The following is a 15,472-nucleotide window of genomic DNA, read 5'->3' as shown; positions in this document are numbered from 1 at the left end:
TCAGCGCAAGAAAGGCAGGAAACTTGTAGAGAGTGTGGAGCGGAGTGCTGGAAGGATGTGGAGTGTGCCCTGCAGGAGGAGGTTGAGAGGTTCAGGAGTATCAGAAAGCGTGAGTGGGAGGCAGGCTTGTGGTGTAAGCCTCTGAGAGGTAGATGTGGGGGTGATACTCATCAGGCAGAGGTTGGCCCCCTGCCCTGCCGTTGCCAAGCGGAGCGAGGCAGTTTGATAGAAGAGGAGGAGTGGAAATGGGTCCCGGCCAGGCAATGTAGGCAAGCGCCGTCCTGACCAAGCTCGGTTCCCCAGGTGCCTCTGCAAAATAGGCGTGAGGCCCCGGAACTCGAGGGAGAGGTGGATCAGGGTGTGGGGGAAGGTCCACTTGTGAGGCTGTCCCGGGCGAAGCAGTCGACCTCACGCGTCAAGACTGCCTCCACCCGAAGGAAAGAAGGGTGGCTGTCATTGGCAGCTCCCTGCTGAGAGGAGCGGAGGGCCCTGCTTGTCAGCTGGACCCTACCAGTAGGGAGGACTGCTGCCTCCTTGGGGCGTGGGTCAGGGACGTTTCTGGGAAACTTCCTGGTCTCATTGGCCCTTCTGATTATTACCCCTTATTGATAGTTCAGGCCGGCAGTGATGAAGTCACCAAGAAAAGCATGAGGACTATGAAAAAAGACTTCAGAGGACTTGCGCGGGTAGTTGGTGGAGCGGGTGTGCAAGTGGTTTTTTCTTCTGCCCCTTCCGTGGCGGGGAAGGATACAAAGAGGATCAGCAAAAGCCACCTCACAAATAAATGCCTTAGAGGTTGGTGCAATCAGAAGAATTTTGGTGTTTTTTTGACCACGGGATAATTTACTTGACATCTTATAAAAGGCAACAACTGACGTGCATGTACGTGCGTGGAAATTCTCACGAGCAGGGAGAACTACGTGCAGTTTTTTCCTGTTGGTGCTTTCTACCAACATCTGTGGTCCTTCACGTCTGCTTGTGCCCTGGCTGTAATGAAGCGCTGGCTGACAGTAGGAAGACAGATATAGGAAAGCATTGGAAAAGTCTGGGTACCCGGAGTGAGACATCTGATGTACAGGGCATCAAAAGCAGGGACCGAAAAAGGCAGGCGGCTTGTAGCTCCCAGCCCGTTCCCCTTCAGCAAAATCCTACCAAGCAGGCTGCTGGGCAGGAGGTGTTTGGTTTTTTTTGACCTTGTAGGATCTTTTCCCCTGCAGGCAGGAGGTGCAAAGCTTGTTCCCTGTCCCTCAAAACATGGCGCTGCCTGTTCTGCGGTGACATCACTGACCATTGTGAAGTCACAAAGGGCCCTCAGCACTGAGGCAGCTTGTCCCCGCCCTTAGCCACTCTCGGTCCTGGCGGCATAGCTGTTGGACAGGGTTTGGCTCACTCCTTGCGAGCTGCGTCTTTTGTGGCTTGTGCTTCGAGCTGCGTCTTTTGTGGCTTGTGCTTCAAGCTGCGTCTTTTGTCGCTGTGCTTTGAGCTGCGTCTTTTGTCGCTGTGCTTCGGAGAAATGGCGAAACGATGGCAAGGCAGGCGTGGGGACTGGTAAGGATATGGTTCCTTCCCAAGTTTTAAACATCTGTTGCTCCGTAGTCGTCTTCTGCACTGTACAGATACGGCCTGCTTCACCATTCTTCACCACGCTTCTCCTTCTTTGTAGGCAACCTAAGGCTTGGATGACAGTTTCCCTGCTGCTGTTCACCGTGGCTGTGGTGTCCTTCGGTGAGTCTCAGTAGAGCTCTGATTTGAGGATGCTTCTTTCGGAAGCCTCCAACAATTTGTTCTGCCCAGGGATAGGGGAGTGGGCAGCCCAAGGCAGAACATTTATAGAGATGATTTATTGAGAGCTTTGTGGAATTCCTGGCAGGTGTTTACTCCGTTGGAAGTCTTGCTGGAGGCTCAAGGGCATCGGAAAAAATGACTTCATGGTAAGAAAAGAATCTCCCTTTGGCTGGACTCTTCTTTACAAGAGCTCTGCCCCTTGTCCATGACCACTTGTTACCCGAGTCCAACTTCTGTGACCAATGCCCCGAGTTTCTCCCCTTCCCCATTCGAGCTGCTATCTCTCCATGTCCGTTAGTTCCCCCAAAGTTAGCCAGGAAGCCAGGAAGCAGCTTCTCGGTCGGGAGCTCTTGGAGCTTGCCAACCAGTATTGTCAACTCTCTATTAAACCTCGGTTACCCTGTCGTCACGCGGAGTGAGGCTCGTTCTCTGCCTCACATCTCACGGCTTGTGAGAAGACAGCTGTGTGCGCTCTCTCCATTAATTACCTGCTGTCTCTAGGCTGGTGGGTGATGATCTGGAAATGCTGAGCGTGGAACAAGAGCTCGAGAAGATCGAGCAGCAGCTTCGTTTCCTGCAATGGGGAGCAAAGGACATCACCCTGCGTGCTCTCCACAAGGCCCTGAAGAGAACTGAGCTCCCAGGCTTTACCGGCGAGGTAAGAGGACATTGCAAAAAGCTCTGCTGAGAGAGTTCTTTCCCCACTGTGGCATTATATCTCGCTAGCGTTCCCTGTCACAGACAGCTAAAAGGCTTGTCCAGCAGGAAGAAATGCTGGTGCATCACCATCGGTCCTTTTCTCTGTTGCTCCGGAGCTCTTGTGGGGGAAAGGAATGAGCTCTGATGGGAATTTCAGATGCCTTAGTTGTTTCTTGCTCTCTGTCAGTCCTTCCCTGCACCTGCTGCTGTGCATGAAGTGGCAGGTTCCCCTGGAAGACCTGTAAGCCAGCACCCTGAGTTGAGCCTGGCTGCCCTGGGTGCCTGGGGCCTGTGCAGATGCACAGGAGACGCTGTGTTTCAGCCTCCCCGTGGGGCATCCAGTCTGAAGGCTGTTCTGGTTTCAGAGCCCTTGCTCCGTGGATACCGTCTCTTTTGGTGGCTTGAGCTCGCACGGCCCCAGGTCTGCCCGAAACCTAAGCTGACGGTGATTCCCGTGATGGGAATCTCAAAGGCCATGTTAGCCCGAGGCCTGGCTGGCATTAGTTCCTTCTGTGTTTTGCCTTTCTTCCCCATTGCAGTAGGCAAGCTCTGTCTTCTGCTTTAAGTTAACTCTCTGTGTGTGGCTGGCCTGCAGCAGTTGTGGTGACCTCTGGGCAATCCCTGCCTCGTGCCTGACTCGAGCCCCATCTCCTGGCCAGCAGGACTGTCAGCGCAGCCTGCCTGTCATGGGGCATCTCGACAGGAAAAGCCCATTTGTGCCGCATCCATGTCCAGTGCGCTGGAGTGAGCAGCCTCTCTGTTCCCGTGCCAGATGGTCATAGTAGAGCTCTGGAGGTTCGCAGGCAACTCCCAGGCAGCGTGAATTACATCCAAGTGGAGCAGCCGAGTTTGCTTTGGCAGGCTTTGTAGGGGAGCTGGGAGGCAACTCTTTTCCCTTTTCTTTTCCTTCTGACGAGCGCTCTCCTTTGTCCTCCTTCCCAGGCTGTTCAAGAGATGATCAATCAAGTCCTGGAGAAGCTGGAAGAAAGCCCATTCCAGATGCGTAATTATGCCAGCAAAACTTCAGGTGCCGTTAAGCTGTAGAAACAACCAGACCACAGATGGTGGTTCCAAAGGGCGTCTTGTCCAGTTTGACAGGACGGGCATTTGGGACCCGGCAGGGTAGGGGAGAAGGGGTGAGGAGTGAATGGCCACCTTGTGCCCTGAGAATGTGCTTGCTGAGAGAGCCTTCAGCGGGCTGGAGCACATCTGAAAAGCGCTACTCCTACTTGGTGTTGTTTCTCATGTGACTGCTCAGCTGGCTGTCAGTTTATGTGGCCCCTTAGGATAGCTGAGCGAGTCCCTGCATTGTGTTGCAGAGGGATACGGCAAGTGAGAACGAAGGGAATATCACTGTTGGGGATGTATGGCTGCCTTTGAAACTCTTTTGAAGAGGACAGTGCAAAGGCAGCCGGCATTTCTGTGCAGCTGTTCGTGTGGAAAACAGAGTCAGCAGCCCTTGGTTCCTCCTGGTCTTGCTTGACCACTGTGCCCGTGTTTTTATTTGCAGGCGCCGCTATCGTTCGTTCCAAGACTTCTCCCTCCTGGATTGGAAGCGGGAAAGCCTTCTGGCACTCGTTGCTGGTGACACCATATATGAGGCCTCCTGAGATTATTCTTGAGGTAAGAACAATGTGAAACAGAGGAAGAATGGTGCGGGGCAGAGGGGGCCAAACGCCCTGCTGAGGGTTGCCTTTACCCTTGTCTTCACCCCTTCTTGCGAGGACCTACTCCCCTCTTGTGTATCCTGGCAGAGAATTTCTTCTGCCAGACTGCCCCAGGTCCTCTGTGGAAGCTTCTGCCAGGCTAGCTTGCTTGTCTTCCCAGCCATTGTGGAGCTGTCTGGCCGGCACTGAAGGAGAACCCATAAGGTGCCACGAGAGATCTGGGCTGCGAGAACGCTGGGGCTCTTAATGAACCCCAGAGGGCGCGGAGGGCGTGCACTGCAGGAGGGCCCCATGTTGTGTTTGCCAGCCCATCCTGGCACTGCTCCTGAGCTACCTGCACAAGTCAGAGCCCTGGCTGGTGCCGGGGGAAGGGGGTGGGACTGGATGAGAGGGAGCTTCCCCTTGCAGGAAAGGTTCATGCAGGTGGGCCCTTCTTTGCCCCGGGCAGGTGCCTTTCAGCCACAGCAGTCCCTCTTTTTTATTTTTTGCAAGCTGCCCCACAAAAGAAGGAGCCCAAGAGCTTCTGCAGGTTGTGCACCCAGCTCACCGCCATGCCCGTATGCCTGTGCTTTGGAGCAGAGCAGATGGGCCAGTACACCTGCAGAGCCCCTGATGCTGCAGCAGGATTTTCAGCCAGGACGCTCTTTTGCACATGAACGCTGTTTCTTCTTCTCTTTTCAGCCTGACAATCAGCCAGGTAACTGCTGGACCTTCCCAGGAAGCCAAGGGCACGTCTTCATCAAGTTGCCCAGGGCCATCTTTCCACGGCAGTTACGTTAAACCATGGAGTTCCAGCAACGGCCTACCGTGCAGACAGCACCTCCAGTGCTCCTAAGGACTTTGCTGTCTATGTAAGTGATTCCTCTGGGTTGTGGTGGTAGTTTTGCGTAGCGTTTGACGTGGAGGGTGGTTGCAGATCCAAGAGGGCTGCTGCGTGCGGTTCTTTCCTGCACAGGGCAAGTAACAAGCTCCTCAGAGTTGCTCCATTTCCACAGCGTTCCTTTTTTGTCCAAGGTAGCACAGCAAAGAAGGTTTCCCGCTCTTGGGACGAGTTGGTAGTTTGAGAGGCAGAGGGAAAGGGAACTGGCACAGTGGATGGTCCTAGACCACCTTTGCTTCAGAAAGCCCTGTGGGGCTTTGTGATCCTCTTCCAGCAGCGCATCCCACTGTTCTGTTTTCTCCACCCCTGTCTTCCTGTAGGGCCTGCAGGAAGAAGGTGACGAGGAAGGAACTTTGCTAGGAGAGTTCACCTTCACAGCCAGGCCAGGATCCCAGTCAGACCTTCCAGCTGCAGGTAAGGTTACAAAGAGGGACGTGAAGCGTGGGAGAGGGGAACCGCGGTTGGCTGGGGAAAAGCTTCCAAGCCTGAGGCGTATGGGGGCCCTCTTGCATTTCTGCTGCTGCCTCTATACTGCCTGCATATGCCCGGACCGCTGGGCTGTTTCTGTTTCCTTCTGGCTTTTAAGCTTCAGAGCTGCTTCAGCTTATAGCACCGCTAAGCTCCAGCTACACTTGCAGCAGAAATTGCCATGACCAGGTGGCTTCCAATTGCACACAAGCGGCTGCCTCACGTAGGGTGCAGTACTGTTGGCGGGCTACTTTCACACGGGGGATGTGTGGCTTTCCAAGGACTTTGTCGTTGCCGGTAACGGGCAGCATCAGGGAGGCCATTCTGATGGGTGACATTCTAGAGAAAGCAATGAGAGTTACGACCCCTGCGTTTTTCTGTGCGAGAACACACACTCAAAGCAAGTGCAAAGAACTTGGCTGTGTATTTGCTGCAGCTTTTGGTAGCTGTTTATTTCTTTAAAACTCACGTGGCCAAAGAGGTGGAGCAGGGTAAGAAATGTCTTGATTGCACTATGGCAGCTTATCAGCATGTCAGAAGACCTAGCAAGGCAGCCTGAAGTAGGATGATGCGTGAGTATGTCACTCCTGCATTGTCAGTGGCCAAAGAGGAGAGAGGAAAACACAGTTCATTTCTTTTTCTCATTGCAGAATGAGCACTCCGGGTTCATCAATTACATCAAGCTGCGAGTGCTGAGCAACTGGGGCCACCTGGACTACACCTGTGTGTATCAGTTCAGGCTCCACGGCAATCCAGCCCCTGACGGTGAAGCTAAGGGAAAGCCACTTGGTTTACCTTTCATGGAGGGGTCTCCAGATCTGAGCCCGTGACAGGGGCACAAACCCAGGGGACGAAAGAGAGTGGCAACAAAAATTACCCTACCTTCTAACAGCGCGGCACATCCGGCCCCGGCTCTGTGACTAACAAGGCAAGGCATGATGCGGGCCGTGCGCTCCAGGAGAGGGGGAAGGGAGACAACACGTGTGTCTGACAACACAAAAAACCAACCAACAACAAAAACAAAATCAACGGCAACTGTCTGAGGAGGAGCTGAATTTACTGAATCCAACAAAATCAAACAAAATGAGAGAGACGGAAGTATCCAAAATACAAGATCTCATGTTAGAAGCCTGCAGGGGAAGCACGTGCTTTTCTCCGTGGCAAACCAAGAGTGGGAAGAAGAGGCTGGTGTCCTGCCAGTAGCTCCACCTTTCTTCCTCTGCGCGCTAGGTCCTCGGGAATGCCGCTCCTCCCCTCCCATCCGAGGACCCCACATGCCCATGAATGGCAGTTCAAGGAACCAGAACATTAACTCTTTAACTCCCACTATTTTACGTTATCTTCTGAGGTGGAATATCAGCAACAAAAATCACAAAGCCACAACGTTAACATCAAATATAACATCAATTCATTCAACTTTTCCCATGTTGAGTCTCTTCTGTCCGTTGGAGTAACTGTTAAGAGATCTCCCTATTGTCTATCTCGCCCCATAAGCCTTTTCATTCCCTTTTCTCCTGCTCTCCTGTTGGGGAGGAGGAGGGAGGGAGCGGCTGGTTGGGAGTTGGCAAAGTGATCCCAAGATACTGCATTTTCCGATCCCTGTTGAAGCACGGATGGGAGTCAGCAGGAACTGCTGCCCCCTTGGACTTCCAGAGGGCAGACCTTGGCCTCCTTAGGACCGTGGTTGAGAAGGTCCCTTGGGAGGCCGTTCTGGAGCGCACAGGAGCCCGGGAAGGCTGGGCATACTTTTATGGAAGTTATTTTAAAAGTGCAGGAGCTGACCGTCACCGAGTCATGGAAGACAAGTTGACGGGCAAGGAAGCTGGTCAGGCTGAACAGAGACCTTTGGCTGGAACTCGGGAACAAAAGTAAAGGTTTTGGTATTTGAAGAATGGGCAAGCAACTTATGGCAATTACGAGTACGTAGTGAAGCCGTGCAGGGAGAAAATTAGAAAAGCCAAAGGCCAGCTAGAACTGAACTTGGCCGCTAAGGTGAAGGACAACAGTAAATATTTCTGTAAATACATCAGCAGCGAGTGGAAGGCTAGGGAGAGTCTCCATCCCCTGCTGGATGATGCTGAGGGCAACGCGGTGACCAAGGGTCAGGATAAGGCTGAGGTACTTGTTCTGTATGATTTACAAACGCACAGATAGCAGAGTGGCGTGGTTAGGATGGTATTATACGGGTTTTATCATTAGAAAGATTATCGTGGTGGAAAGGGAGAATCAAAAATTAGACGCTCAGCCGTGGCCCTAGGCTCACAGTAGAAAACTGCAAAGGGAGGGATCTCCGGAAAGAGATCCTTCCCCAGCGGCAGTCAGCCCTCAAATGGGGTCTGGGAGAGGTGGAGCCAGGCTGCACCCCTCCGGGTCACACAGTTGAACTGCCTCCACCCGTGCTCCCGTGGCTGAGTCAGTCCTTGCCTCAGGCGATCAATCAGTGGTTCAGGCTGTGACTCAGCAGCTCCCATACACCTTCTTTGCCTCAGTCCTTAATAGCAAGACTAGTTACTCCCTGGGCACACAGCCCCTTGTGCCGGTAAGTAGGGATGGGGAACAGAATAGGCCCTGCACAATCCACGATGAGATGGTTTGGGACCTGCTCTGTCTGAAAGCTGGGTGCTCACAAGTCCGTGGGGCCAGATGGACTGCGTCCTAGGGTGCTGAGGGAGTTGGCGGATGTGGTTGCCGAGCCACTCTCCACCCTCTTTCGGCAGTCCTGGCTAACTGGAAACGTCCCGTTGGACTGGCAAACGTGACACCCATCTTCAAGAAGGGCTGGAAAGATGATCCTGATAGCTACAGACCTGTAGTCTCACCTCGGTGCCAGGGAAGGCCATGAAATGGATCATCTCGGGAGGCCTCACGGACCAGTTAATGGTAAGCTGGGGGTGAGGCCCAATCAGCATGGCTTTATGAATGAAGGTATGGCTGTCAACGTGGTCTGCCTGGACTTCAGTAAAGCCTTTGGCACTCTCCCCCACAACATTCTTGTGGAGAGGCGGCTGCCAATGGTTTGGATGGGCGTATGCTCTGCTGGGTGAAACGCCGGGCCCAAAGAGCTGTGGTCAGTGGAGTTAAGTGCAGGTGGCGGCCAGTCCAGAGTGGTGTCCTCCAGGGCTCGGTACTGAGGCCGCTTCTGTTTAACATCTTTATTAACGATCTTGATGAGGGAATTGAGTGCACCCTCAGTGGGTTTGCGGATGACTCCAAGTTGGGAGGGAGCGTTGCTCTGCCAGAGGGGGGAAAAGGCACTACAGAGGGACCTGGGTCGCTGGGCCACGGTAAACTCTATGAATTTCCGTAGGGCCAGGTGTCGGGTCCTGCATTTTGGTCACAACAGGCCCAGGCAACCCTACGGGCTTGGGGAGGGATGGCTGGAAAGCTGCCTGACGGAAAAGGACTTGGTGTACTGACGGACAGTCGGCTGACTATGAGGCAGCAGGGTGCTCAGGCGGCCAAGAAGGCCAGTGGGATCCTGGGTTGCCTTCCAAAGAGCGTGGCCAGCAGGTCAAGGGAGGTGATCCTCCCCTTCTCCCCTGCCCTGGTGAGGCCGCATCTGGAGTACCGTGTCCTGTCCCGGGCTCCTCAGCGCAAGAAAGGCAGGAAACTTGTAGAGAGTGTGGAGCGGAGTGCTGGAAGGATGTGGAGTGTGCCCTGCAGGAGGAGGTTGAGAGGTTCAGGAGTATCAGAAAGCGTGAGTGGGAGGCAGGCTTGTGGTGTAAGCCTCTGAGAGGTAGATGTGGGGGTGATACTCATCAGGCAGAGGTTGGCCCCCTGCCCTGCCGTTGCCAAGCGGAGCGAGGCAGTTTGATAGAAGAGGAGGAGTGGAAATGGGTCCCGGCCAGGCAATGTAGGCAAGCGCCGTCCTGACCAAGCTCGGTTCCCCAGGTGCCTCTGCAAAATAGGCGTGAGGCCCCGGAACTCGAGGGAGAGGTGGATCAGGGTGTGGGGGAAGGTCCACTTGTGAGGCTGTCCCGGGCGAAGCAGTCGACCTCACGCGTCAAGACTGCCTCCACCCGAAGGAAAGAAGGGTGGCTGTCATTGGCAGCTCCCTGCTGAGAGGAGCGGAGGGCCCTGCTTGTCAGCTGGACCCTACCAGTAGGGAGGACTGCTGCCTCCTTGGGGCGTGGGTCAGGGACGTTTCTGGGAAACTTCCTGGTCTCATTGGCCCTTCTGATTATTACCCCTTATTGATAGTTCAGGCCGGCAGTGATGAAGTCACCAAGAAAAGCATGAGGACTATGAAAAAAGACTTCAGAGGACTTGCGCGGGTAGTTGGTGGAGCGGGTGTGCAAGTGGTTTTTTCTTCTGCCCCTTCCGTGGCGGGGAAGGATACAAAGAGGATCAGCAAAAGCCACCTCACAAATAAATGCCTTAGAGGTTGGTGCAATCAGAAGAATTTTGGTGTTTTTTTGACCACGGGATAATTTACTTGACATCTTATAAAAGGCAACAACTGACGTGCATGTACGTGCGTGGAAATTCTCACGAGCAGGGAGAACTACGTGCAGTTTTTTCCTGTTGGTGCTTTCTACCAACATCTGTGGTCCTTCACGTCTGCTTGTGCCCTGGCTGTAATGAAGCGCTGGCTGACAGTAGGAAGACAGATATAGGAAAGCATTGGAAAAGTCTGGGTACCCGGAGTGAGACATCTGATGTACAGGGCATCAAAAGCAGGGACCGAAAAAGGCAGGCGGCTTGTAGCTCCCAGCCCGTTCCCCTTCAGCAAAATCCTACCAAGCAGGCTGCTGGGCAGGAGGTGTTTGGTTTTTTTTGACCTTGTAGGATCTTTTCCCCTGCAGGCAGGAGGTGCAAAGCTTGTTCCCTGTCCCTCAAAACATGGCGCTGCCTGTTCTGCGGTGACATCACTGACCATTGTGAAGTCACAAAGGGCCCTCAGCACTGAGGCAGCTTGTCCCCGCCCTTAGCCACTCTCGGTCCTGGCGGCATAGCTGTTGGACAGGGTTTGGCTCACTCCTTGCGAGCTGCGTCTTTTGTGGCTTGTGCTTCGAGCTGCGTCTTTTGTGGCTTGTGCTTCGAGCTGCATCTTTTGTGGCTTGTGCTTCGAGCTGCGTCTTTTGTGGCTTGTGCTTCAAGCTGCGTCTTTTGTCGCTGTGCTTTGAGCTGCGTCTTTTGTCGCTGTGCTTCGGAGAAATGGCGAAACGATGGCAAGGCAGGCGTGGGGACTGGTAAGGATATGGTTCCTTCCCAAGTTTTAAACATCTGTTGCTCCGTAGTCGTCTTCTGCACTGTACAGATACGGCCTGCTTCACCATTCTTCACCACGCTTCTCCTTCTTTGTAGGCAACCTAAGGCTTGGATGACAGTTTCCCTGCTGCTGTTCACCGTGGCTGTGGTGTCCTTCGGTGAGTCTCAGTAGAGCTCTGATTTGAGGATGCTTCTTTCGGAAGCCTCCAACAATTTGTTCTGCCCAGGGATAGGGGAGTGGGCAGCCCAAGGCAGAACATTTATAGAGATGATTTATTGAGAGCTTTGTGGAATTCCTGGCAGGTGTTTACTCCGTTGGAAGTCTTGCTGGAGGCTCAAGGGCATCGGAAAAAATGACTTCATGGTAAGAAAAGAATCTCCCTTTGGCTGGACTCTTCTTTACAAGAGCTCTGCCCCTTGTCCATGACCACTTGTTACCCGAGTCCAACTTCTGTGACCAATGCCCCGAGTTTCTCCCCTTCCCCATTCGAGCTGCTATCTCTCCATGTCCGTTAGTTCCCCCAAAGTTAGCCAGGAAGCCAGGAAGCAGCTTCTCGGTCGGGAGCTCTTGGAGCTTGCCAACCAGTATTGTCAACTCTCTATTAAACCTCGGTTACCCTGTCGTCACGCGGAGTGAGGCTCGTTCTCTGCCTCACATCTCACGGCTTGTGAGAAGACAGCTGTGTGCGCTCTCTCCATTAATTACCTGCTGTCTCTAGGCTGGTGGGTGATGATCTGGAAATGCTGAGCGTGGAACAAGAGCTCGAGAAGATCGAGCAGCAGCTTCGTTTCCTGCAATGGGGAGCAAAGGACATCACCCTGCGTGCTCTCCACAAGGCCCTGAAGAGAACTGAGCTCCCAGGCTTTACCGGCGAGGTAAGAGGACATTGCAAAAAGCTCTGCTGAGAGAGTTCTTTCCCCACTGTGGCATTATATCTCGCTAGCGTTCCCTGTCACAGACAGCTAAAAGGCTTGTCCAGCAGGAAGAAATGCTGGTGCATCACCATCGGTCCTTTTCTCTGTTGCTCCGGAGCTCTTGTGGGGGAAAGGAATGAGCTCTGATGGGAATTTCAGATGCCTTAGTTGTTTCTTGCTCTCTGTCAGTCCTTCCCTGCACCTGCTGCTGTGCATGAAGTGGCAGGTTCCCCTGGAAGACCTGTAAGCCAGCACCCTGAGTTGAGCCTGGCTGCCCTGGGTGCCTGGGGCCTGTGCAGATGCACAGGAGACGCTGTGTTTCAGCCTCCCCGTGGGGCATCCAGTCTGAAGGCTGTTCTGGTTTCAGAGCCCTTGCTCCGTGGATACCGTCTCTTTTGGTGGCTTGAGCTCGCACAGCCCCAGGTCTGCCCGAAACCTAAGCTGACGGTGATTCCCGTGATGGGAATCTCAAAGGCCATGTTAGCCCGAGGCCTGGCTGGCATTAGTTCCTTCTGCGTTTTGCCTTTCTTCCCCATTGCAGTAGGCAAGCTCTGTCTTCTGCTTTAAGTTAACTCTCTGTGTGTGGCTGGCCTGCAGCAGTTGTGGTGACCTCTGGGCAATCCCTGCCTCGTGCCTGACTCGAGCCCCATCTCCTGGCCAGCAGGACTGTCAGCGCAGTCTGCCTGTCATGGGGCATCTCGACAGGAAAAGCCCATTTGTGCCGCATCCATGTCCAGTGCGCTGGAGTGAGCAGCCTCTCTGTTCCCGTGCCAGATGGTCATAGTAGAGCTCTGGAGGTTCGCAGGCAACTCCCAGGCAGCGTGAATTACATCCAAGTGGAGCAGCCGAGTTTGCTTTGGCAGGCTTTGTAGGGGAGCTGGGAGGCAACTCTTTTCCCTTTTCTTTTCCTTCTGACGAGCGCTCTCCTTTGTCCTCCTTCCCAGGCTGTTCAAGAGATGATCAATCAAGTCCTGGAGAAGCTGGAAGAAAGCCCATTCCAGATGCGTAATTATGCCAGCAAAACTTCAGGTGCCGTTAAGCTGTAGAAACAACCAGACCACAGATGGTGGTTCCAAAGGGCGTCTTGTCCAGTTTGACAGGACGGGCATTTGGGACCCGGCAGGGTAGGGGAGAAGGGGTGAGGAGTGAATGGCCACCTTGTGCCCTGAGAATGTGCTTGCTGAGAGAGCCTTCAGCGGGCTGGAGCACATCTGAAAAGCGCTACTCCTACTTGGTGTTGTTTCTCATGTGACTGCTCAGCTGGCTGTCAGTTTATGTGGCCCCTTAGGATAGCTGAGCGAGTCCCTGCATTGTGTTGCAGAGGGATACGGCAAGTGAGAACGAAGGGAATATCACTGTTGGGGATGTATGGCTGCCTTTGAAACTCTTTTGAAGAGGACAGTGCAAAGGCAGCCGGCATTTCTGTGCAGCTGTTCGTGTGGAAAACAGAGTCAGCAGCCCTTGGTTCCTCCTGGTCTTGCTTGACCACTGTGCCCGTGTTTTTATTTGCAGGCGCCGCTATCGTTCGTTCCAAGACTTCTCCCTCCTGGATTGGAAGCGGGAAAGCCTTCTGGCACTCGTTGCTGGTGACACCATATATGAGGCCTCCTGAGATTATTCTTGAGGTAAGAACAATGTGAAACAGAGGAAGAATGGTGCGGGGCAGAGGGGGCCAAACGCCCTGCTGAGGGTTGCCTTTACCCTTGTCTTCACCCCTTCTTGCGAGGACCTACTCCCCTCTTGTGTATCCTGGCAGAGAATTTCTTCTGCCAGACTGCCCCAGGTCCTCTGTGGAAGCTTCTGCCAGGCTAGCTTGCTTGTCTTCCCAGCCATTGTGGAGCTGTCTGGCCGGCACTGAAGGAGAACCCATAAGGTGCCACGAGAGATCTGGGCTGCGAGAACGCTGGGGCTCTTAATGAACCCCAGAGGGCGCGGAGGGCGTGCACTGCAGGAGGGCCCCATGTTGTGTTTGCCAGCCCATCCTGGCACTGCTCCTGAGCTACCTGCACAAGTCAGAGCCCTGGCTGGTGCCGGGGGAAGGGGGTGGGACTGGATGAGAGGGAGCTTCCCCTTGCAGGAAAGGTTCATGCAGGTGGGCCCTTCTTTGCCCCGGGCAGGTGCCTTTCAGCCACAGCAGTCCCTCTTTTTTATTTTTTGCAAGCTGCCCCACAAAAGAAGGAGCCCAAGAGCTTCTGCAGGTTGTGCACCCAGCTCACCGCCATGCCCGTATGCCTGTGCTTTGGAGCAGAGCAGATGGGCCAGTACACCTGCAGAGCCCCTGATGCTGCAGCAGGATTTTCAGCCAGGACGCTCTTTTGCACATGAACGCTGTTTCTTCTTCTCTTTTCAGCCTGACAATCAGCCAGGTAACTGCTGGACCTTCCCAGGAAGCCAAGGGCACGTCTTCATCAAGTTGCCCAGGGCCATCTTTCCCACGGCAGTTACGTTAAACCATGGAGTTCCAGCAACGGCCTACCGTGCAGACAGCACCTCCAGTGCTCCTAAGGACTTTGCTGTCTATGTAAGTGATTCCTCTGGGTTGTGGTGGTAGTTTTGCGTAGCGTTTGACGTGGAGGGTGGTTGCAGATCCAAGAGGGCTGCTGCGTGCGGTTCTTTCCTGCACAGGGCAAGTAACAAGCTCCTCAGAGTTGCTCCATTTCCACAGCGTTCCTTTTTTGTCCAAGGTAGCACAGCAAAGAAGGTTTCCCGCTCTTGGGACGAGTTGGTAGTTTGAGAGGCAGAGGGAAAGGGAACTGGCACAGTGGATGGTCCTAGACCACCTTTGCTTCAGAAAGCCCTGTGGGGCTTTGTGATCCTCTTCCAGCAGCGCATCCCACTGTTCTGTTTTCTCCACCCCTGTCTTCCTGTAGGGCCTGCAGGAAGAAGGTGACGAGGAAGGAACTTTGCTAGGAGAGTTCACCTTCACGCCAGGCCAGGATCCCAGTCAGACCTTCCAGCTGCAGGTAAGGTTACAAAGAGGGACGTGAAGCGTGGGAGAGGGGAACCGCGGTTGGCTGGGGAAAAGCTTCCAAGCCTGAGGCGTATGGGGGCCCTCTTGCATTTCTGCTGCTGCCTCTATACTGCCTGCATATGCCCGGACCGCTGGGCTGTTTCTGTTTCCTTCTGGCTTTTAAGCTTCAGAGCTGCTTCAGCTTATAGCACCGCTAAGCTCCAGCTACACTTGCAGCAGAAATTGCCATGACCAGGTGGCTTCCAATTGCACACAAGCGGCTGCCTCACGTAGGGTGCAGTACTGTTGGCGGGCTACTTTCACACGGGGGATGTGTGGCTTTCCAAGGACTTTGTCGTTGCCGGTAACGGGCAGCATCAGGGAGGCCATTCTGATGGGTGACATTCTAGAGAAAGCAACGAGAGTTACGACCCCTGCGTTTTTCTGTGCGAGAACACACACTCAAAGCAAGTGCAAAGAACTTGGCTGTGTATTTGCTGCAGCTTTTGGTAGCTGTTTATTTCTTTAAAACTCACGTGGCCAAAGAGGTGGAGCAGGGTAAGAAATGTCTTGATTGCACTATGGCAGCTTATCAGCATGTCAGAAGACCTAGCAAGGCAGCCTGAAGTAGGATGATGCGTGAGTATGTCACTCCTGCATTGTCAGTGGCCAAAGAGGAGAGAGGAAAACACAGTTCATTTCTTTTTCTCATTGCAGAATGAGCACTCCGGGTTCATCAATTACATCAAGCTGCGAGTGCTGAGCAACTGGGGCCACCTGGACTACACCTGTGTGTATCAGTTCAGGCTCCACGGCAATCCAGCCCCTGACGGTGAAGCTAAGGGAAAGCCACTTGGTTTACCTTTCATGGAGGGGTCTCCAGATCTGAGCCCGTGA

General features: G+C 53.8%; 2 protein-coding genes across 2 annotated transcripts; both read left to right on the top strand.

The window, feature by feature from the left end:
• Positions 1–2,072: 2,072 nt before the first annotated feature.
• On the top strand, positions 2,073–6,329 carry LOC306945198 (SUN domain-containing protein 3-like; the record flags this gene model as incomplete). The annotated part of the gene is given in 9 exon segments (XM_079533903.1): positions 2,073–2,200; positions 2,287–2,443; positions 3,427–3,511; positions 3,995–4,107; positions 4,833–4,914; positions 4,917–5,002; positions 5,352–5,408; positions 5,410–5,445; positions 6,150–6,329. Coding segments are annotated over 9 exon segments (924 nt in total).
• A 4,886-nt stretch (positions 6,330–11,215) lies between these two features.
• On the top strand, positions 11,216–15,472 carry LOC306945197 (SUN domain-containing protein 3-like; the record flags this gene model as incomplete). The annotated part of the gene is made up of 7 exons (XM_079533902.1): positions 11,216–11,343; positions 11,430–11,586; positions 12,570–12,654; positions 13,138–13,250; positions 13,976–14,146; positions 14,496–14,588; positions 15,293–15,472. The coding sequence occupies 7 exons, from the start codon at positions 11,216–11,218 to the stop codon at positions 15,470–15,472; spliced, it is 927 nt and encodes a 308-aa protein (XP_079390028.1).

Source organism: Tetrao urogallus (assembly GCF_951394365.1).
Source record: "Tetrao urogallus genome assembly, chromosome: 3".
In the NCBI taxonomy this organism is placed as follows: domain Eukaryota; kingdom Metazoa; phylum Chordata; class Aves; order Galliformes; family Phasianidae; genus Tetrao; species Tetrao urogallus.
The sequence above is the reverse complement of the archived record's forward strand: the minus strand, read 5'-3'. Positions and strand labels throughout refer to the sequence as shown.